General features: G+C 55.5%; 2 protein-coding genes across 2 annotated transcripts; both read left to right on the top strand.

Annotated features, from left to right (window-relative positions):
- The first annotated feature begins 16462 nt into the window (after positions 1-16462).
- On the top strand, positions 16463-18668 carry LOC136303353 (zinc finger protein 3-like). Its single transcript, XM_066207045.1, is given in 2 exon segments — positions 16463-17500; positions 17503-18668. Coding segments are annotated over 2 exon segments (774 nt in total). The 5' UTR covers positions 16463-16816; the 3' UTR covers positions 17593-18668.
- Positions 18669-20034: 1366 nt separating this feature from the next.
- LOC136303370 (class II histocompatibility antigen, B-L beta chain-like) lies at positions 20035-23898 on the top strand. Its single transcript, XM_066207060.1, is given in 6 exon segments — positions 20035-20286; positions 20784-20843; positions 20846-21046; positions 21484-21764; positions 22332-22439; positions 22540-23898. Coding segments are annotated over 6 exon segments (744 nt in total). The 5' UTR covers positions 20035-20201; the 3' UTR covers positions 22549-23898.
- Positions 23899-24642: the final 744 nt, after the last annotated feature.

Raw genomic sequence — 24642 nt, 5'->3', positions numbered from 1 at the left:
CACCAGCCCAGGACAGGCTGGGCACTGGAGGCTTCAGGTGGGGAGATGGGATCCTGGGATGCATTTGATGGCACCTGCCAGCGCAAGCAGGGGAATGGGCTCAGCCGAGGCAGCGGTGGGAAGGAGACCGCGGGCAGCCGCTCCCGCAGCGCCCTCAGGCCACGGGGAACACGGCGCCGACACAGCACAAGGAACCCACCAGAGCCCCCTGCCGCCCCCTCTGCCCGCAGCGAGCCCCGAGCCCCGGCAGAACCGAGCGCGGCTTCCACCCGTGCTGGGGTCGCCTCCGAGATCCGCCATCGCCTCAGCGGTGGTTCCCGGTCACCCCTGGGATGATCCCGGTCACCCACAGGATGTTCCAAATCGCCCCCGCTAGGATCCCAATTGTCCACAACATGGTCCCAGTGGCTCCCACTCATGCCCTGTTGTTGGGGGTTAGGTTTGTTCCTTCTTTCTCTAAAGAATTTTTTCCCCACAAGTTACCAAGGAGACCAAGTGTTGGATACTTGAGAGTACTTAACTGAAACAAAGAGGTGGACAAAAGGTGGAAGGGGGAGGTAACGCAGGTAAAAGACAAAGCTTGAGGCAGCTGCGTGCTTTTCTTCTTCCGGCGTTCGGGGAGACGCGTGTCTGCCGCTCCTCGAGGAGCTCAGCTGCCGCAAAGCACGCGGAGCGGAGAACGGCTGTTGCTGGCTGGAGGAGTTTCACTGTGGCCAAAGGGATCCAGTCCTGGGAAATCTACTATCACCGGTTCGGCCTGAATCCGGAGTTTTTCTCTGCCACTCGCAGAAGCTTGGCCGCTTTTCTGCCTCGCCTTCGGCTCCTTCGGCGCTGCTCCTCTTGCTGCAGTGTGACCCTGCACCCCCTGCGCTGCCGGGACATCCTGCCCCTGCCTGCCGGGACACCCTGCCATCCCAGCTACCAGCCCGGGACTTTTCCACTGTTCCAGCTTGGTGCTCTGAGGATCCTGCAGGGACACCGAAACCAAACTGCCCTGGGTTTTGTGAAACAAAGCCCTCAAGGTTCTTGGTACTGTTGTCGTTTGTCATTAATGCTGTAGTTGTTTGGTGGGGGGGGGAGTTTTTTTTTGTGTTTGTTTGCTTTGTATTACATACTAGTAAAGAACTGCTATTCCTATTTCCCAAATCTTTGCCAAAGAGCCTCTGATTGTAATTTTACCTAGCAGATACCTGTCTTCCTAAACCAAGACAGATTTTGGTGCCCAACGTGCGGCTTGAGGGCACTGAGAAAAGAAAAGGGAAGAGAAATAGCAGTTCTTAACTAACCTAGTACCTTTCTTTTGTGTGCGTTGGATATAAAAACCTCATTAGGCTGCATCATGTGGTCTAACTTAGCCTGGTTTGGGTGGCATGTGGTTGTGGCTGTATTCCTTCCATTTGCAGGCCCTTATCTAAACATGGGCCCTATAACTAAGGCTACTGTGACTGTCATCCAGTTTATTTTATGGCTTAATAAGGTGAAGAACTCATGGATTTTTAATTTCCTCTGGAAGGCAGGCACATGGATTCAGGGCTATCGTACACTAACTGTGTGTTTTTGGAGTTACTTTAACAATGGTACCTACTGTGAGGAAATGACACCGGGGGGAGTTTTTTTTTTCCCAACCCTTTACCCATCTCTTTGGGTCTGCCCCACCAGTTTTTGAAGGGTTTAAATCCTCTCTGAATGCTAATGATATCATACAATGGCTGGTGCTGCTAATAGGCATATTCTATTTAGCATTCAGAGATAAGGGAAGATTGACCTGGATAACCACCCTGATACCTACCCCACAGAATAGGGATGATACCCCAGAGCCTGACTCTGCCCCACAGCCTGCCTCAGAAAGGACCCACCCGGATTGGGTTGAGGTTCTGGTAAAAGAGATAGGCCAAATGCTGAAAGAGTACATTTCCCCAGCTCATGAAAAACCCTCCCCCTGCCCCGAGAAGGCAGAGACTGATGGTGCAGCAGTGGAACCCACAGATGTTACAGCTGTCCAGGTTCCAGCTGAACCACAAGGGCAGCCACAGCCAGCAGCAGTCGCCCCTGTGGAAACAAGGAAGTGTAAAGTGAAATCGTCAGATCCTGGTATTAAGGATAAGAAAGGAGGGTCCTCACAGTCCACAGAAGAGCCACAGGTTGAGATCATCACTGAGTCCCTGACATATGAAAGTCTACGTAATCTGCAAAAAGATATTGCACGACGAGGACGTGAGGCTTATACAGCCTGGCTACTTCGAGTCTGGGACCTTATGGGTACAGGTGTGCAACTTGATAGTGCTGAAGCAAGGAATTTGGGACCCTTGACCCAGGACTCAGGTATAAATCAGGTATTTGTAAGAGAGCAAAGGCCCCTTCCCCTTTGGGAACGACTTCTAATGAGTGTGAGAGAGAGATTTGTCCACAGAGACAGAATGCAAGAGCACAACAATAGAATGCGATGGAAGACCCTTGAGGAAGGAATCCAACAGTTGAGAGAAGTGGCAGTATTGGAAGTACTTTTTGGGAGGACCGGACAGCATGATAATGACCCCGACAAGGTTAAATGCACAGGGCACATGTTGTGGAATCTGGCAACTCATGGACCATCCCAATACGCCACATTCATCGCAACAATTAATGCCGAGGATAACCAAGAGACAGTGGGTTCTGTTGCCAACAAGCTCAGAAATTATGAAAGTATGATCAGTGGCCCAATGCAGGCTCATGTCTCTGCGGTGGTGAAGGAACTCAAAGAGGAGATAAAGGAGGTGAGAGAGGAGATGAGAAGGAACAGTTCCCATGTAGCACCGGTGCGAGTCACAGGCCCCAGAATAAGAGCCCAACATCCCCCAGCGAGAGAGAGAGGGTACACCCCTCGAGCTGACCTGTGGTTTTATCTGCGGGACCATGGGGAGGACATGGGAGCGTGGCATGGGAAACCTACTTCTGTCCTGGCAGCACGGGTACGTGAGCTCAAGGAGAGAAACGCTAACAGAGGGAGTTCCACTAGAATGAAGGTAGCCTCAGCCTCCCATGAGCAAGCTGCCAGGTATTACGGAGGTGGGAATGCTGTGTCAGATTCCCTCGAAGGAACCTCTACCATGTATGTCCAAGAAGGGAATAATAACCAGTGCTAGAGGGGCCCTGCCTCTAGCCAGGAAGAGGCACGGGAAAATCGGGTTTTTTGGACTGTGTGGATTCGATGGCCTGGCACATCAGAGCCACAAAAATATGAAGCTTTAGTAGATACTGGGTCGCAGTGTACTCTAATGCCATCAGGACATGTGGGGGCAGAACCGATTTCCATTGCCGGGGTGACGGGGGGATCACAGGAACTGACTCTGGTTGAAGCCGAGGTGAGCCTGACCGGGAAGGAGTGGCAGAAACTTCCGATTGTGACCGGCCCAGAGGCTCCATGTATTCTGGGCATAGACTTCCTCAGGAATGGATATTATAAAGACCCTAAAGGACTCAGATGGGCTTTTGGAATAGCTGCTGTGGAGACAGAGAACATTAAGCAGCTGAACACCTTGCCGGGACTATCAGAGAACCCATCTGCAGTGGGACTTCTGAAGGTAGAAGAACAACAAGTACCTGTTGCCACCTCGACAGTGCACCGTTGGCAGTATCGGACAAATCGGGACGCCGTGATCCCCATCCACAAGATGATCCGTGAGCTGGAGAGCCAAGGGGTGGTCAGCAAAACCCACTCACCCTTCAACAGCCCCATCTGGCCTGTGCGCAAGTCTGATGGAGAATGGAGACTGACTGTGGACTATCGTGCATTGAATGAAGTGACTCCACCGCTGAGCGCTGCTGTGCCGGGCATGCTGGAGCTCCAGTACAAGCTGGAGTCCAAAGCAGTGAGGTGGTATGCCACTATTGACATTGCCAATGCATTTTTCTCCATTCCTCTGGCTGCAGAATGCAGGCCTCAGTTTGCTTTCACCTGGAGGGGCGTGCAGTACACCTGGAACCGGCTGCCCCAGGGGTGGAAACACAGCCCCACCATCTGCCATGGGCTGATCCAGGCTGCACTGGAGAAAGGTGAGGCTCCGGAACATCTACAGTACATTGATGACATCATTGTGTGGGGAAAGACTGCAGCTGAAGTGTTCGAGAAAGGAGAGAGGATCATCCAGATTTTGCTGAAAGCCGGGTTTGCCATCAAGAAGAGCAAAGTCAAGGGACCTGCCAGAGAGATCCAGTTCCTGGGAGTAAAGTGGCAAGATGGACGGCGGCAGATCCCCACTGAGGTCATTGATAAGATCACAGCAATGTCTCCACCGACCAGCAAAAAGGAAACACAAGCTTTCCTAGGAGCCATAGGTTTTTGGAGGATGCACATTCCTGAGTACAGTCAGATCGTGAGCCCTCTCTACCTGGTTACCTGCAAGAAAAACAATTTCCACTGGGGCCCTGAACAGCAACAAGCCTTTGCCCATATCAAGCAGGAGATTGCTCATGCAGTAGCCCTTGGCCCAGTGAGGACGGGACCAGATGTGAAGAATGTGCTTTATTCTGCAGCCGGGAACAACGGTTTGTCCTGGAGCCTTTGGCAGAAGGTGCCAGGGGAGACCCGAGGCCGACCACTGGGATTCTGGAGTCGAAGTTACAGAGGATCTGAAGCCAACTACACTCCCACAGAGAAGGAGATCTTGGCCGCCTATGAAGGAGTTCAAGCCACCTCAGAAGTGATTGGCACAGAAGCACAACTCCTCTTGGCACCCCGACTACCAGTGCTGGGGTGGATGTTTAAAGGAAAGGCTCCCTCCACGCACCATGCCACTGATGCCACATGGAGCAAATGGACTGCCCTCATCACACAGCGTGCCCGTATTGGAAACCCAAATCGCCCTGGGATTTTGGAGATAATTACAAACTGGCCGGAAGGAGAAAACTTCGGTCTCACGGACGAAGAGGAGCAGGAACAAGTGACACGGGCTGAAGAAGCTCCTCCGTACAACCAACTGCCAGCAGAAGAAACACACTACGCTCTTTTCACTGACGGTTCCTGTGGCATCGTGGGAATGAACCGTAAGTGGAAAGCAGCCGTATGGAGCCCCACACGACAAGTTGCAGAAGCCACTGAAGGAGAAAGAGGATCAAGTCAGCTTGCTGAACTCAAAGCTGTTCAATTAGCCCTTGACATTGCTGAAAGAGAGAAGTGGCCAAAGCTCTACCTCTACACTGATTCGTGGATGGTAGCCAATGCTCTGTGGGGCTGGCTGGAAAGGTGGAAAAAGGCCAACTGGCAGCGTAGAGGAAAACCAATCTGGGCTGCTGATGAATGGAAGGACGTTGCCACTCGTGTAGAGAAGCTGCCTGTGAAAGTCCGCCATGTAGATGCCCATGTTCCCAAGAGTCGGGCTAATGAGGAACACCAAAACAACAAGCAGGTAGATCAGGCTGCCAAGATAGAAGTGTCAAAGATAGATTTAGATTGGCAACACAAGGGAGAGTTGTTCCTAGCCCGATGGGCCCATGATGCCTCGGGTCATCAGGGCAGAGATGCCACCTATAAGTGGGCCCGAGACCGAGGGGTGGATTTAACCATGGACAGTATTTCTCAGGTTATCCATGACTGTGAGACGTGTGCTGCAATCAAGCAAGCCAAGCGGGTGAAGCCCTTATGGTATGGTGGGCGGTGGTCCAAATATAAATATGGGGAAGCCTGGCAGATTGACTACATCACCCTTCCCCAAACCCGCCAGGGCAAGCGTTATGTGCTAACCATAGTGGAAGCCACCACTGGATGGTTGGAGACCTACCCTGTGCCTCATGCTACTGCCCGGAACACCATCCTGGGCCTGGAAAAACAAGTCCTGTGGAGACATGGCACCCCTGAGAGAATCGAGTCGGACAATGGGACTCATTTCAAGAATACTCTTATAAGCACCTGGGCTAGAGAACATGGCATTGAGTGGGTGTACCATATTCCTTATCATGCACCAGCGGCCGGGAAAGTTGAACGGTGCAATGGCCTGCTTAAAACTACCTTGAAAGCACTGGGTGGGGGAACCTTTAAGAATTGGGATACTAATTTAGCAAAGGCCACCTGGTTGGTGAACACTCGAGGTTCCACCAACCGAGCAGGTCCTGCCCAATCTGAGCCCTTGCAAAAGACAGATGGAGATAAGGTTCCAGTGGTACACATGAGAGGTATGCTGGGAAAAACTGTTTGGATTAATCCTGCCTCCAGCAAAGACAATCCCATCCGTGGGGTTGTCTTCGCTCAGGGACCAGGTTGCACCTGGTGGGTGATGCAAAAGGATGGAGAGACCCGATGCATACCTCAAGGGGACCTTGTTTTGGGGTGAACTACCCATGACAATGTGGCTGCATCCATATTTGCATATATATATATGTATTTTTAATAGTTAAAACTCAATGTAATATGTTGGTATGGGAAAAAAATTCGGGGTGGATAATGTTGGGGGTTAGGTTTGTTCCTTCTTTCTCTAAAGAATTTTTTCCCCACAAGTTACCAAGGAGACCAAGTGTTGGATACTTGAGAGTACTTAACTGAAACAAAGAGGTGGACAAAAGGTGGAAGGGGGAGATAACGCAGGTAAAAGACAAAGCTTGAGGCAGCTGCGTGCTTTTCTTCTTCCGGCGTTCGGGGAGACGCGTGTCTGCCGCTCCTCGAGGAGCTCAGCTGCCGCAAAGCACGCGGAGCGGAGAACGGCTGTTGCTGGCTGGAGGAGTTTCACTGTGGCCAAAGGGATCCAGTCCTGGGAAATCTACTATCACCGGTTCGGCCTGAATCCGGAGTTTTTCTCTGCCACTCGCAGAAGCTGGGCCGCTTTTCTGCCTCGCCTTCGGCTCCTTCGGCGCTGCTCCTCTTGCTGCAGCGTGACCCTGCACCCCCTGCGCTGCCGGGACATCCTGCCCCTGCCTGCCGGGACACCCTGCCATCCCAGCTACCAGCCCGGGACTTTTCCACTGTTCCAGCTTGGTGCTCTGAGGATCCTGCAGGGACACCGAAACCAAACTGCCCTGGGTTTTGTGAAACAAAGCCCTCAAGGTTCTTGGTACTGTTGTCGTTTGTCATTAATGCTGTAGTTGTTTGGTGGGGGGGGGAGTTTTTTTTTTGTGTTTGTTTGCTTTGTATTACATACTAGTAAAGAACTGCTATTCCTATTTCCCAAATCTTTGCCAAAGAGCCTCTGATTGTAATTTTACCTAGCAGATACCTGTCTTCCTAAACCAAGACACCTGTACAGTTCCTTTCAGTCCCTCTCAGGAACAGCTCAGTGTGGCCCCAGTCAATTCCACTACGAACCCAGTGACACCTTCTATGATGCCATTTGTCTCTGCTGTGGTCCCACTTGCTCACAGTGTAAGTCCAGTTACCCAGTATGATCCCGGTAACCTCCAGACACTCCCAGTATCAGTCCAGTTTGATCCCTGCCACACCCAGTATGATCCCAGACATCCCCAGGACTTTGCCAGTCACTCCAAATGATCTTGTATGACCCCAGCATGACCCCAGCATGGGCCCACCTCCTCCCAGCATGATCCCAGTTATTCCCTGCATTGTTCCAGTTTCTCCTGTTCACTCCTACGATAGATCTGATCACTCCCAGTATGATTTCAGTCAGTGTCAGGATGATCCAAACCACTCCCAATCTCTCGCAGTACATCTCAGTTGTCCCCAGCATGCTCCCAGTCATGCTCATCTGCTCCCAGTTGTCTCCAGTATGCTCCCAGTAGCCCTCAGTGTGGTCCCAGTAGATCCCAGTACGATCCCTGTTGCCCCAATTCTGCTGCCAATGGGTTCTTGTCCCAGTCCTGGCGTGTCTCAGCGTCCCAGTCTGTCCCAGCCCATCCCTCTCTGTCCCGGTCCCTTCCTGGCAACCACCACTGTTTCCCAGATCCTGCCCCCCTGCTGCGTTCCTGGGCACTGGGACCCCCCTGCATCTCCATCCTCAGCTCCGGGATGCCCTGCAGCCCCTTATCTCCCACCAACATCCCCCTGCACCCTCTTTCCCGCCTATCCTCCTCTCCCAGACCCTTGATCCCCTGTTTCTGTGGCCTCGGGGGCCCCCAGACCCACACTCCTGGCCATCCTGGGGCACCTCACACCCAGGCCTCCCTTTCCTGGGAAACCTGAACTTGCAATGGGGCTCTTAAGCTGCTCTGGGATTTATGATCACCCAAAGGGAGAGGAGAGGAGAGGAGAGGAGAGGAGAGGAGAGGAGAGGAGAGGAGAGGAGAGGAGAGGAGAGGAGAGGAGAGGAGAGGAGAGGAGAGGAGAGGAGAGGAGAGGAGAGGAGAGGAGAGGAGAGGAGAGGAGAGGAGAGGAGAGGAGAGGAGAGGAGAGGAGAGGAGAGGAGAGGAGAGGAGAGGAGAGGAGAGGAGAGGAGAGGAGAGGAGAGGAGAGGAGAGGAGAGGAGAGGAGAGGAGAGGAGAGGAGAGGAGAGGAGAGGAGAGGAGAGGAGAGGAGAGGAGAGGAGAGGAGAGGAGAGGAGAGGAGAGGAGAGGAGAGGAGAGGAGAGGAGAGGAGAGGAGAGGAGAGGAGAGGAGATTTGGAATCAGAGATTGGAGTCCCAGTGCCCAGTCCTACTCCCCTGGGGATGGGAACCTCTGGTGGTGGGTTTTGTTAAGCTGTTTTGGAGTTGGATCCCAATGGTTCACCCCTGCTTCTCCCCCCAATAAATCAGGTACCGTCCAAAGGTATCTCCTCCCCTGTCCCTCTGTCCATCTCTCCTGACCCTGCCCTTGCTCTGGAAGCTTTGGTCAGCTGTCCATTTTCCCCCTGACCCTGCCCTATGTTATAGAGAAATACCTGTCAGTCCAGCCTGGGGTCAATCACCTTTCTGCTTCGCGCTCTCTATCCCCCAGTTGAAAGGTGGGCACACAGGCTTTGTTCGATCTCTTTTTCGTCCCCCCTCTCTTCAGGAATAAAGATCTCTGAGAAACCATATGGAAAAGAGCCTTCTCTGATCCTTGCTCTGAAACCTGGACACTCCAACACCTGTTGCCGTAGAACAACAGCCTTGTTCTGCACCATTACCTGAGACTGCAAGCAGATTCAGGAACGGCCCCTGGCGCTGCCAGCAATCAGAGCTAACTGGGGATCTACCGGCCCAGGGTCAGGAACCCCTCCCCACAAGAAAAACTGGATCCACTGCTCCCGCTGCTTCCCCTGCTTTGGGACAAACCCAGCAAGTTGCAGGCAGAGTTTGAGTGCAGGGCCCCGGAGCTCAGCACAGCCCGGCCCGGGGGTCCCACAGTGCGTGGCCATGGAGGGTGTCAGGGCAGTCTGGGGAGATCCAGGGAGGTCTGAGGAGGGGACCCAGGTGAATTCCCTAATATTCCCCCTTTCCCCCTGTCCCCCTGTCCCCTCACACTCCCTCTGTCACTTTCACTTCCCCCTCTCCCAAACTGCACCACCGGGATCTGCCCGCCTCTCTCAGCCCCAGCCCTGGCTTTCAAGTGACCTGGGGACCCCCCGCAGAATGGGGGGTCCCTCCTGTGTCCCCCGGGTGTTGGGTGGGGGGATGTGAGGGCTGGGCGCGCTCAGGACAGCCCCGTCCTCACAGCCAGAGGCTCTTTACTGCTCCAGGGGAGAGGTTCATATCCCATCCCAAGGTCACTCTGGTCCTGGCTCTGCTCGTGATCCTGGTCCTGGCTTTGGTGCCGGCCTTGGCTGTGCTGTCAGGTAAGGGAGGGGCAGCTGCCTCAGCCCAGCCCCTGGGGGCACAGCAGGGTCCCTATTGCCTGTGGAGGGGAATCCTGGACCTTCTCCTCTCCCCTCTGCAGGGGGAAGACAAGGAAATATTCCAGTTGTTCCTGACACTCCGCAGCTGCTGGCCTGTCCTGCTGGGTGGGTTGGGTACAATGGGATGTGCCACTTCCTCTCGAAGGATGAGCGCACCTGGGATCAGGGTCAGGCTCAGTGCTCTGAGCTCGGGGCCTCCCTGGCCGTGCTCAGGGATGAGGAAATGGTGAGTGAGGGGCTGGGAGGGTGTGGGGTGGCCGAGGGGAGCCTGGGGGCTCCTGGGCTGGGGGTGCAGCTCCCACTGCCGGCTCCTCTCCACTTCTCAGGAGTTCCTATTCCGCCTCAGCTGGAAAGTCGGTTACTGGCTTGGGCTTCGCAGACAGGGACAGCAGCTTCAGTGGGAGGACGGCAGCAGCTTCAACTCCTGGTGAGTCCCAGGGAGCCGAGCAGAACCTGGGGGGCATGTCGGGGCATGTGGGGATGGACAGGGGATGGGGCAGGAAGTGTCCTTTTGTGTGCCAGCATTGTCTCTGCTCCTCCTTGCAGGGTTCCTGTCCTGGGTGATGTAGAGTGTGTATACCTGGCTGAGAATCATTTTGGGAGTGTGACCTGCTCAAATCCAATGCCCTATCTGTGCAGCAGACCCCAAACTCGCCTGTGGCAGGGGATGGACAAAGCACCTTCTCTGTGCTGGGCAGTCACAGCTTTGCCCCTTTTCCAAACCCTGGGATGTCCTTCCTCAGGCGCAGTGTCTGCCTTGCACTGACCCTCAGGGTCACCTCAGTACCTGATCTCATCAACATCTCACCCTGTTTGGTCTCAGGGTCACCTCAGTGCCTGGTCTCCAGGAGATGAACCTGCAGGAATAGGACGTGATGTGGAAGCTGACGTGTGGCTGCCTGTGCAGGGCCTGGGGGTTCCTTTCTCCTTCTGCAGCCACTCCAGGACTCATCCTGTTTCTCTTGCACTACACATTTATACACTAAGCCTGTATATATATGTAGGTACAACACTCTGGAAACAGATTTCAAATGCATTCTTCTAACACTGTATTTATACACTAAGCTTTTATATCTATATTGGTATAACACTGTGAATACAGACCACAAACAAGTGCTTCCATGTGGATGTGACCTTGGCTGGGGCAAGGTGCCAATAATGCCAATGTGTGATTTAACCTCACAGGTACCATTACCTTAAAGGTTGGACTCGATCCTTGTGGGTCCCTTCCAATTCAGAGCCTTCTGAGGAATGACACTGCATGTCCTCCATCAGTATTTAGGGTGCCACTGTTGCTGCTGGTTTTGTATTCTTTATAATTTTGGGGTTTTTACTGAATGCTTGCAAAGTGCCCCCGGTGTCCCTCGTGTTCCCCGGGCGCCGGCAGCCCCGTCCCTGCCCTGCTCCCCCTCCCACGTCCCATCCCGGCTGGCGGAGCCTTGGAGCTGCCGTGGGGGCCGTGGGGCTGCCCCGGGGGCTGCGCCCTGAGCCGGGGCCCCTTCCCAGCGCTCCCAGTCTGCCCATCCAGCCCGGAGCAGCCGGCGAGGGCTTCAGCTGGGACGGCAGGGGGGCGATGCTGAGGGGTGGGACCCACCTCGCTTGGGTTTGGTTTGCTCTTCCCAGCCTCAGGAAAAAAGATTTTTGGAAGTTTCTGCCAGAAATCTCTCCCCTCCTCCACTCAGCCCAAGGGCCTGGGGGGTTTTCCCTTTTATTTGGCGAAATCAAAGCCGTGCACTTCATGCTCATAATTAGGGCCAGGAGAACTCACGGCTTTCCTCGGAGCCGGTACCGGCGAACACGCGGGGCTGGGAAAGGCGGGCCGGGAGGTGCGGAGAAGTTTGTTTGTGTTTCCAGCTCAATCCCGACTCGGGCCCGGGCCCGTCCCAGCGCTGTTCCTCATCTGCGGCTTTCCCCTCACACAGCCCGGGGGCGGGGCCTGAGAGCGCGGGGCGGGGGTGGGCCGTGCGCAGAGCCCGCCCCTGGCTCGCTGCCATTGGCAGATCGTGCCGTCACTCTAGAATCTCGCGCGCCGATTGGGCCGAGCGGGGCCAAGCCCGGCCCCGGGGCCGCCCCCCGGGCTGCCGTTGACCGGCAGAGGCGCCATTGGCGGAGCGTGTGTGCGGCCCCGGGAGCGGCGGCAGCGGCCGGAGCCCGGTGAGGCGGCGGCGGAGCTCGGAGGCGGCCCCAGCGCGGGTGGGAGCCGCGCTCGGTTCTGCCGGGGCTCGGGGCCGGCTGCGGGCGGAGGGGGCGGCAGGGGGCTCTGGCGGGTTCCTTGTGCCGTGTCGGCGCCGTGTTCCCCGTGGCCTGAGGGCGCTGCGGGAGCGGCTGCCCGCGGTCTCCTTCCCGCCGCTGCCTCGGCAGGAGCCGGTGCCGGAGCAGCGCTGCCTCGTCCCGCTTCCTGCGGGGAGGACGGAGGTGGCCGCCCTGTCCCCGGGGCTGTGCGGGAAAATTCCCGTGGCCAGAGGTTTGTGACCCCAGAGGAGACCGAGGAGTCCTGTAAAAGTGACTTTATTCCTGAACAAAGGGAGAGGCCGTGCGGCGTTTGCCGTGGGGTCTCTCCAGTTGTTGTCGTACTCGACCTCCTTTTTATCCTGATTTTCCCTTCTGCATCTCCCTGTCCCTTTGCCCAGTGGCGAAGGTCCTTGGAAAGTTCCGACTTCCCGATCCGCCGCCTGCATGTCCTCGTTAATATGCACCCCCCTTTTGTATAACATCCGATATTCATGGCTCTGTTCAGTCTTTTTTCTTCTTTTTGATGTTCAGGAATTTCGCAGGACCTTGGCTGAGCAGCAGTCCATGTCAATGAGTAACGTTTTCTGAAAGTGATGGTTTTTTGCATTCCTTCCTTTCTCCAAGTCCCTGTCCCTATCTCCAAGCAGATTCACTGATTCACTCTGTTTTTTCATGCTGGGTCCTCTTTGACTTTGGGATTATTGTCAGTGCCCTCATTCCCTGTCCTTTTGTAGCCGTGTGTGGATCAGGAGGCCTGGCTGCCACCTGCATCCCCTTGCTCAGCTGCTGAATGAGCTGCCCTCAGCGAGGTGTGTGCACGGTCCAAAGATGAGAGTTGCTGGAGCACAACAGAGGAGAAAGAGCCTTCGTTTAACCCATGGTGTGCCAGGGAACCACGAAACCGTGTCCCATTCCCATCCTTTCCACGTTTGGACCGGCATATGAGCTGCTTTCTTATTTCCTTTGTTATCAGTTTCACCACTTTTCTGTTGTCATCTATTTGTCAACGACATCTTGAGTCATTTAATTTTCCACCCTGTCCTCCTCCTTCTGCTAATATATAATCTGATCCCATCCCCTGGTGAAATGTTGCATTCTTCGTTTGAGTGGATTGGTGAGCCAGACTGAGGAGCTGGATCTGTCTTGTGGACGTCTTGTAATCTAATTCTGCCATTGAAATGATCAGTGGGTTCTCTGGCCCCTGATCTGAATTGGTTCGGGTTCCCTGGGTCTGGTCCATGGTGTTGCAGGATTTGTTCTGGTGGCCGTTCATCTTTTCCCCATTTTTGGGTGCTCCCTCCAGCCAGGGCTGCATCAATTGATCTCTTTTCTCTAATTAAATCCTCACACACTTGGATTCCCAAGTGATTTCTCTGAACTTGTGGTAGCACAAACACCCCAGTGGTCTAATGCTCCCTGTGTGACACAGACAGTGAGAGCACATGTTGGAGTGGGGAGAGGGATGATTCCCCCCCTCTTATTTTAGTGAAGTTTTCACAACATTCTCCATTTGCTGTTTCCCTTTGCAGCTGAAGCAATTTGTGTTGCAGAGTCAGATCTCCTCACTGTGGGCTCTGCCTTTGGCTGTGCCAATTCCATCTGTGCCAGCAGGCAGAGCTTGGGGTGAGGGACAGAGGGAATGAGCCCAATTCCTCCCCCGGGCAAGTAGAGCCTGGTGCATTGTCCACACTTTTCCCCAGCAGTGTTAATTTGCATTTCTAAAGCTCCTCTCCTGGCTGCCTGGAAGGAAGCTTCTCTTCCAGACCAGCCATTGAATGACTCACATGTGGTTCCCTACAATCTACTTTTGTTTTAACTGTGAATTTAACTGTTTAATTCTTTTCACTGTTTACTGTTAAAGGGTCGCTTTTAAAGCTCTTCTGGTTTTGTAAAATGCAACCTAACGGTGAACATCGAAAAACCCATACCAAAATTTTGCCATCACTAAATGCCTTCCACAAACATACACAAAAACATTCCGAAGCCATCAAGTTTTTTCTGCTTCTTCTCCTAGGACTAAAAATTGTTTCTCACACCCCTGGTCCAAACATTACTGACAATTTAAAAGTAGGATTATTATGAGAGATTGTTCTGATGGTGTAATCGTTTCTCTGAAACTGCGAGAAAAACAGTAATTCTCCAATAATACATTTAGTGTTAGAGAGTCAAGGCATTACTTGATTTTGGCCAGGATGTGCAACAGAAACCATTTCATCTACACGTAGCCTGGGTGTGCAGCAAAAATCATTCCATGACACGTGAGTTTTACTGGATTTTCCCTAAACTTTCTACAGTCTGACCCACAGATCCAGCAGAGGATCTGTGGGCAGGCACAGGGGCTTCCCCAGCTGCGGAGCCCTGGCTGCTGCTCCGGTGCCTTCAGTGCGGGGTCAGTCGTGGCCTGTTTAACATCCACAGACAATTCCAATTCCTTTTGGGAGTCTGGGAGAGCCATGGCTGGGGCATCGATCATTTTCGTTTTTTCATTTTCTCATGTTTTATTCTCTTTCTCATGTCCATACCATAACATTGAGGCTGTCTGGGGTTAAAATGTCACACAATGTTCTGGGTAGAACAGAGAGTCCTCAATCCAGTCCTCCAATTCCCTATTAATCCTCAGAATTGTTGCAGCTCCTTTTTATCCTGGGTAAAGTTACTTCTGAGATTCCCTTGACCTTCTGTTGGTCAATTCACTACAAACTTTCAGTCAAATAATGCCCCAAATATTTAACTTCTTTCTCCACCTTTTGCGCTTTTTCTTTCAAATACTCCAAAATGCTTTTTAGCCTGAAAATGGAGCCATTCCACAGTAGCTTCTTCTACCATTTCGTGTCCTCCTAACTGGAGCAAGTCATCCTCATCCTGCATTATCCCTGTCCCTGGGGGTGAGGTAAATTCTTTTGATATTTTCTGCAAAGCTTGCCCGAATAAGGCTGGTGCTTCTGTGCATCCCTGCAGAAGGACCGTCCATGTCTTTCCCATTTTCCCTTCTCCCTCTTGTTCCCACTCAAAGGCCAAATCCTGTTCAGCATCCTGTGTCAGTGGGCATCCCCCAAAGCATCTTTTACATCAAATCCTGAATGGCAGCAGTGTGAGGAGGGAACCTGGTTCCAGGTGGTGTAAGGATCTGAGACTGTGGGGTGCCTGGGTTTGATCATCTCATTTCTTCTTCTTAGGTCCTGCACCATTCTGTGGATTCCATCTGATTTCTTGGTTGGCAGCATAGGAGGAGCATTATAGGGAGAGATGCCTGGCTCCCAAAACCCTGCCTTGAACAGGGGCTGGATAACAGGCTGTACGCCCTTCCTTCCCTCCCTTGGAATAGGGGATTGCTTTTAGACACCACTTGTCCTGGTTGCTGCAGAGTCATTTGGAGAGGCTGGGTATCTGATTTTCCCTCTTTCCCTGCCGCTGCCCACACTTGTGGGTTCACTTCAGCACAGGCCTTGCCAGACATTTGACACAAAGGTACCACAGAACTGGCCTCTGTATCATCTTTTACAGTATTAATTTGCATTCCCAGTTTAGCCATCAAATGCCTTCCCAGTAAATTACAATCACAATTAGGAACAAGTAAAAATTCCTGCATTTCAAACCCATCCCCCACATCTGCCGATAGTGGTTGACTAAAACACATCTGCTCATCTTTCCCACTTGTCCCCTGAATAATCAAAGACATTTTTGGGATTTTCCCCCCTTAGGTCTAAGATCCAGAGTGGATGGAGAGGCCCCTGTGTGTATGAGGAAAGGCCTCGTGTGGATGCAGCCCCAGCCTGAATGTTGTCAAGGGCTGCAGTGTGGTGGGTCCCTGGTGGAATGGGAGCTCTGGCAGCCCCAGGAATCCATGTCCATGCAGGGGTGGACTTGCTCCTGCTGAGGGTGCTGCTGTGTGTGCCTGCAGTGTCCTTGTGGCCTGCAGATGGAACCCTGCTTCCTTGCCAGGGGCTGTTTGGGTGGGCTCTCCCCCGCTGAGGAGGGCAATGCCTGTGCCAGGTTCTTGTGGCCGAGCCCGTCCCCTCGGTGCTGGGGCCCCCTTGGGCGCTGGGGTTCATCCCTCAGGGGCTGTAGAAACTCTGCCATGGCCTTTGCCTCCAGCTTGGCCTTTTCCTCCTCCCTTCTTGCCTTCACCTGCTGTGCCTTTGTGCCCAAGTGCTCCAGGGGCTTCTTGTGCCGCTCCTGCAGCCCCCCTGAGTGCCTGTGGGTGCTCCTCCTCTGACAGCTGCTGAGCTTTCTGCAGAGTCATTCCTTTCTCCAGCGACCCAAACAAAATCCTTAAAGGAGAATCTCGATCCATCCACATTTCCCAGCTGTTCCTTCCTTCCTGCTGAGCCCCGGCTGCCCCACAGCTCCCCACAGGCCCCCAGCCCGTGCTCCCGGTGCCGCACCTCTGCGCCCCCTGCTGCCGCTCCCCAGCACGGAGAAACCCCCTGGGATCCTGACCTCCTTGTTTTCCTCTCCTGGAAACCGGGGGTTCAAAGGATCTGCAGCAGCTGGCAAATTTAGAGGATAAGACCCTGCTGAAAAATGTCCCAGTCCTCAGTATTTTTCTCTTCCTCCTCTTTTCCATCATCCTTATTTTTACTGCAGAGATTCCTCCTGCTGCTTCTTGCATTAACCATATTCCTGCACACTCCCCTTCACCCAGTGCCTTCCCAGCACACCAACGCCATCCATCCCCACTTGTCTAAATCCCTTCTGGACTTCCTTTATTGCCCTGCTGGGTGTCCATGTCCTTAATTACCTGTGGGAGTAATTAATGAGAATGTGCAGACTGCCTCAACATTCTCCAAAGGGACCCTTCAGAGATATTTCGGGATCATCATCCCTTTTGCCAGGACGCCTTCCTGGCTTTCCCTTTTCCACCCTCCATGGATGCCCTGCCATGTTCACTCCCTGAAGATCCCAGTGTCCTCACTGATGAGATTTTCAGTGCTGTCTCCCTGCCGACTCTTCACAGACCCCCCTGATGTGTCACTGCTGATCTGTCTCCTGGACACTCTCGGGTCCCCAGTCAAACCCCCGGTGCCGCCGCCACCCCAGGGAGCCGATCACCCAAACTGGGTGAGGCACCTTCAGCTCCACTGTGGGAAGAGCTTTGGATGGAAGTCCATCCTGAAAAAACACCAGCGCATCCACACAGGGGAGAGGCCCTACGAGTGTCCTGAGTGTGGGAAGAGGTTTCAGACCAGCTCTGATCTCCTCGTACATCAGCGGATTCACCGAGAGGAGAGGCCCTTCCGCTGCCCCAACTGCGGGAAAGGCTTCAAGCAAAACTCACACCTCATCAAGCACCGACGTATCCACATTGGAGAGAGGCCCTACGAGTGTCTTGAGTGTGGGAAGAGGTTTCAGACCAGCTCCATTCTCCTCGTACATCAGCGGATTCACACGGAGGAGAGGCCCTTCCACTGCCCCGACTGCGGGAAGGGTTTCAAGCAAAACTCACACCTCACTGTCCACCGGCGCATCCACACCGGGGAGAGGCTTTACGAGTGTCCTGAGTGTGGGAAGAGATTCTCCAGGAGCTCTCACTTGACCAAACACCAACAGAGGCACCAGAAGGGGAGCCCTGTGAGTGCCCCGAGTGCGGGAAGAGCTTCGTGCGCTGCTCCAGCTCCATCCCCCATGGGAGGATCGGTGTTGGATGATCCCCAGTGACCCGTGTTGGGCAGAGCCCTGGTCACCTGTGGTCCTGGTGATCACTGTTGGGAAGACACCTGGCTGCGGGGGCTCCACATCTTCCTGTCTCCCTGTGGGTACCTGGGTGAATGCAGGGGCAGGAACATCCATTGTGACACAGACCGACACTGGGAATTCCTTGGGGAGAGCAGATTTGTTGACTTTCAACCCCAGAAGTTCAATCCTATCTTCTGGTGGCATCAAGGAATACTGGATGGTCTTGGAGGTCTTTTCTAACCTCAGGGATTCCAGAATTTTGATTTTCTATTGCCCAAGGGTGTCTTCTGCAGCCAAATGTTGAATTGGGCCAAGACCAAGATTTTGGAGACAGTGGGGTGGAAATCCCTCCAAAAAAGGTTCTTCCCTCCCACTCAAGCACGTGGATCCTCAGCTGGCATGGACCAGGGAAATCCTTTTCTTCTGGCCTTGATTTGCTTTTCGTTTCTCTTCATCCCTTTAAAATATCCAACTGGGGTAAAAAAGATATTGAACTAAGACATCTGGCGGGTGATGGGGGGACATGGACATGGAGAGCGACATGGGGACACGTGGATGTGGTGGGGATGTGGCCATTCATGGAGACTTGAGGAGACATAGGCACAGATGGAGACGTGGGGGACAATGACAGGGATGGAAACATGTTGGGGTGACAGCCATGGGTGAGGACATGGTGGGATGTTGGAGTCCAGGGCACGGGGAAAACCCCTCAAACTGCCCTGGGGTGTCTGGGACCCTTGCCTTTGACCTTAGTCCATGGGAAAAACTGCCAACACCTATGGATGAAATGAAAACAACATAAAATAAATTAGATAGTAGTTTAGTTTGTCACAGGGTGAAAATTTGTAGTTTTGGGTTTTTAGAATGGAAGTAGATAGAAGCAAGATGGAGAATTTTGGATGGTGTCTTTAGTTCTTCTACTCCATCTTCTGCTGTTCTGGTGGCACGAAGACATCGGTAGAATGTAGGTGATGTAGAAAATTGCGTGTCTAGAATTGGTAGCAATTATTGGTACAAAATTGTACATATAGTACATTTTAAGAGTTAATTGGATTAGAAATCTTTAAGAGACCTTGGACAGCAGGTCTTGTGTTCTTGGCAGTGATGTCTTTCAGCGCGTTAAGCCTGGTGTAAGGTGGCACACTGAACTTTAAGGTAAGAAATGAATCAACAGCTTCTAAGGCCGAGCTGCAAGTTCTGCTTTTCTTTTGAACCCTGGCACAGCACTTTGAAAAGGAAAAAAACCCTGTTTAGGGGGATGTTGGACACAAAATACAAGAGTGAGACGTGGCCAGTGACATGTGGGGACATGGCCATGGCTGGTGCCATGGGGGGAACTTGCAGGGGCTGTGGGGGATTCTGGGTTTGAGGGAGTTGAGGGTTCCTGGGAGGGCCTTGGGGCTTGCTGAGGGCTTTGGGGACCCCAGGCCCAGCGGCTCCGGCTGCGCTGGGAGACCCTGGCGGAGGTTCTGGGGCAGCTGCTCCCTGCAACTGGGGCGAACTGGGAAGCTTTATTGGGAACACTGGGAGCAGCTGGGCGGGGACAGAGGGACAGCAGGGCTTGGAGGGACACATGATCCCCCCAAATCAGCGCGGGGACGGAGCAGGGGGGCCCGGCCGGGCCCGAGGCCACGGGGAGGGGCAGCGGCCGCCGGCGGCTCAGGAGCTCTGTGGGCAGAGAAAAGGGGGTGACACCGGGCTGGGGGCCCCGGGGGGAGCACACACGCTGCGAGGGAGGGTGGACACGACCCCAAGGAGCTTGCCTCACCTTCTTGCGCAGTTAGAAGCCCAGCCCCAGTGCCAGGAAGACCAAGCCCAACCCGAAGGCCCCGATCCCCGTCAGCACCTTGCTGTGGGCAGCGTCCGGCGGCATCTCTGGGGGCCCGCAGGGTCAGCCCGGGCTGCAGCCCCAGGGCTCTGCGGGGCGGGGCTGGGGCTGTCGGGGGCACCGTGGCCAAAGCCTCCCGGGGCTCTGGGCACGGCACGGGCTACAAGGCCACAAGGCCGGGGCTGCTCCGGGCGCTTCCAGTCTGTCCCTCTGCTGTTGGGGGCCGGGTGTGGCCCTTTGTGACACGGGCGGTGTCAGGGCCCTCGGTGATGCGGGGTGCCATTTGCTGTGCCCCGCGCGCCTGCGGGGGCAGGGACAGAGCGGCTTTGGTGGGTGCCCGGCACCGGGCCGGCCTCAGCCCTGGCCACGGGCACCGCCCACATCCCGCGCCGCACCTGCCGACACATTTCTGGCCACACCTGAGCTCCCACGTGCCCCGCAGCCCGAGGTTCCGCCGTGCCCAAAAACCCCCAAAACCACCCAAAAAACCCCGGGGCGGGGCTGCGGCGGCGCGGAACCCGCTCAGCCAATCCCAACACGGGCGGGGCGCGCTGCAGCCAATGAGAGCGCGAGTTGGTGTTTTTGGGCCTCATCACTGGCCGGGTAGAGCCTGGGGAAAATCGGCTCCCAAAAGTGCTCTCGGCCAATCAGAGCGCGCGGCTTTGCTGCTGCTGAGCCCGCGCTGTGTCCGGGCCGGTGCTCCCCGGGCAGCGCGGCTGCTTTGGGGCTGGCGGCCCCTGGCCGGCGCTGGCCATGGGGCGAGTGGCGGCAGCTGGGGCCCGACTGGTGGCACTGGTGGTGCTGGGAGCGCCCCCGGCTGCGGGCGCGGGGCTGTCGGGTGAGCGGGGGGCGGGAGGCGGTGGGGCAGGGGGGGAGAAGGGGGCAAAGGGGGGAGCCCGGAATGGAGCCGGGGGAGGAGGAGTAGGGGACCCCCGAAAGGAAGAGCGTCATGGGCTGAGGGTCGGGGGAAGGTGAGGGAGGGCTGGGAGAGTGTGGGAAAAAGGGGGAAAGGGGAGGGTGGGACACGAAAACTGAGCGGGAGGGGGCTGGAAATGGGGGGGATTGTGTTTAAAATGTTGGGAAAGGCGGGAAAAGCGCAAATAAGCGGAACGGGACCCCAAAATAGATTTGCGGCGTGGCTGGAGGTGGGAGGGGAAGGGAGAGGGTGTGAAAGGGGAAGTGGGGGGAAGGGTGGGAAAGGGGAAGCCGCAGCGCGGGCAGGAGGGTCCCATGGCGGCCGTGGGGCACAGGGGTGCGGAGTGGGGATCCGGGGTGGCCCCCGGAGCTCTGGGGGTGCTGGGGGGGCACCCCCTGACCTGTGTCCTGCACACTCAGGGGTGTTCCAGGAGGTGCATAAGGCCGAGTGTCACTTCATTAACGGCACGGAGAAAGTGAGGTTCGTCACATCTACAACCGGGAGCAGAACACGATATTCGACAGCGACGTGGGGCGCTTCGTGGGCTACACGCCCTGGGGGGAGAAGTGTGCCCGGCACTGGAACAGCGACCCGAAATGGATGGAATACATACGGGGTTTTGGGGACAGTTGCTGCCGGCAGAACTACATGATTTGTGCCCCTTTCAGCGTGGAGCGCAAAGGTGAGCCTAGGGCAGAGCGTGTCCCCCGGGGCCCTGCCCTGGCAATGACCCTGGAGTTCCTCAAAACCTCCCTGCGAATCACCCCAGAGGCGTCAGTCCTCCTTAGGACCGTCCCCGGGGTCTCCTGTCCATCCCAGTGAAACCCGTGGTCTCCCAGTCCATCCCAGTCCATCCCAGTGTTCCCCCGCGCGTTCATCCCGGCCCCGCGTGGAGATGACGCCTCTCAGCCAATGAGAGCGCGTCTCTCTGATGACACTCCAGTTGCCAGGCAGACTCTCAGAACCGAGTGCCCCGCGCTGGACTCGGCTTCCCAGCGCCGCGCACTTCATTCCCAGTCCCTCCCCGTCCTTCCCAGTCCATCCCAAGCCCACACCGCCCCTCCCCTCTCTCTCCCAGTTCCCCCCAGCTGATCCCAGTGTGTCCCCGCTCTCTCCCAGTGCCCCCCAGCGTTTCCATCTCGCTGCTGCCCTTCAGCTCCCAGGCCGGCCCCAGAGGCCTGCTGTGCTCCGTGATGGATTTCTACCCCGCCCACATCCAGGTGAGGTGGTTCCAGGGCCAGCAGGAGCTGTCGGGACACGTGGTGGCCACCGACGTGGTCCCCAACGGGGACTGGACCCACCAGCTGCTGGTGCTGCTGCAAACGCCGCCCCGGCGCGGGCTCACCTACACGTGCCAGGTGGAGCACGTCAGCCTGGAGCAGCCCCTGAGCCGGCACTGGGCTACGGGGGAGCCACTGGCCGGGCTGGCAGAGGCACTGGGATGTGCTGGGAGTGACTGGGAGGGAGCTGGGGAGAGGCCGGTGGGAAGTGGGAGAGGGGCTGGGGGCTGTGGAAGGGCTGGGCAGGAGTTTGGAGGATGCTGGGGAGGATGGGATGGGGTTGCGGGGGTGCTGGTGGGCGCCGGGAGGGAGTTTGGGGGTGCTGGGTGGAAGTGGGAGGGATCGGAGTGAGGCTGGAGGGGCTGGAAGGAGCTGGGCGATGGGAAAGCGGGGCTCGGGTTGAGGTTGGTTGTGCTGGGAAGAGACTGGGAGGGGTGTGGGAGAGTCCTGGAGGGGCTGGGAAGGGACTGGGAGAGGGTTTGGAGGTCCTGGGAGGCAAGTGGGAGGGGGTTGTAGGATGCCGAGAGGGACAGGAGGGGCTTTGGTGGGTGGTGGGGAGGCCGGGAAGGGATTGGGAGGAGGTTTCAGGGGCTCCTGGGTGGGCTGGGGGAAAGCAGGAGGGAACTTGGAGGGACTCGGGGTTTCTGTGAGAGGTTTTGGGGGGTGCTGAGCCCCACGGCCCCTCCAGAGATGCCGCTGGACGCCGCCTGCAGCAAGATGCTGACGGGGATTGGGGGCTTCATGTTGGGCTCGGTGTTCCTGGCGCTGGGGCTGGGCTTCTACCTGCGCAAGAAGGTGAGGGGGGGTCCCGGGGCTGGTGGCCCCCCATGGCCGGAGCGTGTGTGCTCCCCCCGGGGCCCCCAGCCCGGTGTCACCCCCTTTTCTCTGCCCACAGAGCTCCTGAGCCGCTGGCGGCCGCTGCCCCTCCCCGTGGCCTCGGGCCAGGCCGGACCCCCCACTCTGTCCCCGCGCTGATTTTTGGGGGGTCGTGTGTCCCCCCAGCCCCGCTGTCACTCTGTCCCTGCCCGGCTGCTCCCAGTGTTCCCAGTAAAGCTTCCCAGTTAGACTCAGTCCCAGTTATGGGGGGGCAGTGGGGAGGGACCTGGGGGCACCCTGTGGGTGGACCATGATTGGCGATGGAGGCAGAACCGTCCTGGGATGGATCGAGAATGGGGAGCCCCATGTGTCCCCCCTATGTCACCCCACTCTCAGACTCCCTGGGAGACACCTGAACCCCAGCACGGCACCCAGCGATCCCCAAAAAGTGCAGGGACCCCTCTAAGCCACCAGGGAAATTTGAGGGGGGGGGTGCCCAGGCCAGGCCAAGAGCCCAGAGCTGCCCCAGCCCGACCTACCCCGGCTCCATCCTGGGGATTAGAGAGGAGATGTAGTGCATGCCCCACTGGGTTCCCCAGGGGGACAGAAGGATACAGGGGTTGAATTAAAGTCTTTAGAGAAATTAAAATATATTAAGCCATGTAAATATGAAGTAGAAGTTTAGACTTTAGTTGTAAGTAAACAGACTCTAAGTGCCTTAAGAATTTGCTAGGTAGCCCAGAGCCCTAAGGCCTGGTAACTTGGCTTTAGACATAACAAAAACATCGCTCACAGTACTAGATAGAACAGGTACAATTTTTACGTGAATGAGATAGAACCTTTTACATTAATAGAGATGCTATATGCGTAGGTTTTTGTGTAAGGATTGATACCATCCTTTGCAGTTTTTTGTAGTTTTATGTACTTTCAAAATTAGGTTTAGACTGGTGTAGAAAGAATGTTTTAGATTTGTGTTCTTAGTTAATTGGAAAACCTATAGATAAGGATATGAATATGCATTTATGGTTTATGGATAAAATCCACTGTTAATGGGGACACCTCTGGAAGCCACCACCCATGCTCAGCACACAAGGGACCGTGCGGAAGTTGCTGCGCGCCAAGACCCACCACCCAGCCCGTACCGTGCCTCGGAGCCAAAAACATCTCCAGCAGCGTCAGTGCCGCCGTTGTCGCGCCACGTGAATCCCCCTGAACGTGGAAGGGGCCCAGCACATCTGATTCACGTCACCCCAGCGCTGAACCACGACATGCTGCCGACACCACACCATCCTGCTGACACCACGCCATCCTGCCGACACCACGCCATCCTGCTGACACCACCTGCCGACACCACGCCATCCTGCCGACACCACGCCATCCTGCTGACACCACCTGCCGACACCACGCCATCCTGCTGACACCACGCCATCCTGCTGACACCGCGCCATGCTGCCGACACCACGCCATGCTGCCGACACCACGCCATGCTGCCGACACCACGCCATGCTGCCGACACCACGCCATCCTGCCGACACCACGCCATCCTGCCGACACCACCTGCCGACACCACGCCATCCTGCTGACTGTGCCTGCGGCTGTCATCGCCCTCCACGTCACCCAAACTGTCTCCTCACACCCCCTGGGCTGCTCCCACCCTCCCAGCACTGGACATGGGCCACAACAATAACGTGTCAACAAGGAGGGGGATGAGGAGGGAACATCACGGGACACCAGGACAAGGCATTGATGGAAGACACCAGAGGGCTGTTATGGATCAGAGGGGAGGCACCAGTGATATTGTTTCGGACAATGATTCGGATTCATCTATCTCAGATATAGCAGACTCAAACTGGGAAAGAGACTTACTGTCCCCTGACCAGGTACACCACCCAGCTCTGCCTGAGTCAAGGCACCCTCCGAGAAGGACTCAGCATCTGTCTCTAACAGACTGGGCAGCAGTCAGACGCCAAGCAATCAAAGACAAGGACTTTAATTTGGCTGAAGGATCACTTTTAGCTTTGCCAGTTACCGATGCCAGAGGGGGTGTCAATCAAGGTGGGAACCACCAAATCATGAATACACTGAAAATGCTGTTTGCAAAGCTCTGCTGTTGACTCAGCTGGTGGGAATCCCTGAAAGGACTTATACAGAAATAAAGCAAGGAACATCAGAGCCATTTCTT

The sequence above is a fragment of the Chamaea fasciata genome, unplaced genomic scaffold (genome assembly GCF_029207755.1).
Source record: "Chamaea fasciata isolate MVZ Bird 193981 ecotype frontalis unplaced genomic scaffold, bChaFas1.0.hap1 SCAF_32, whole genome shotgun sequence".
NCBI lineage: Eukaryota > Metazoa > Chordata > Aves > Passeriformes > Sylviidae > Chamaea > Chamaea fasciata.
This window is presented reverse-complemented; position numbering and strand designations above follow the sequence as displayed.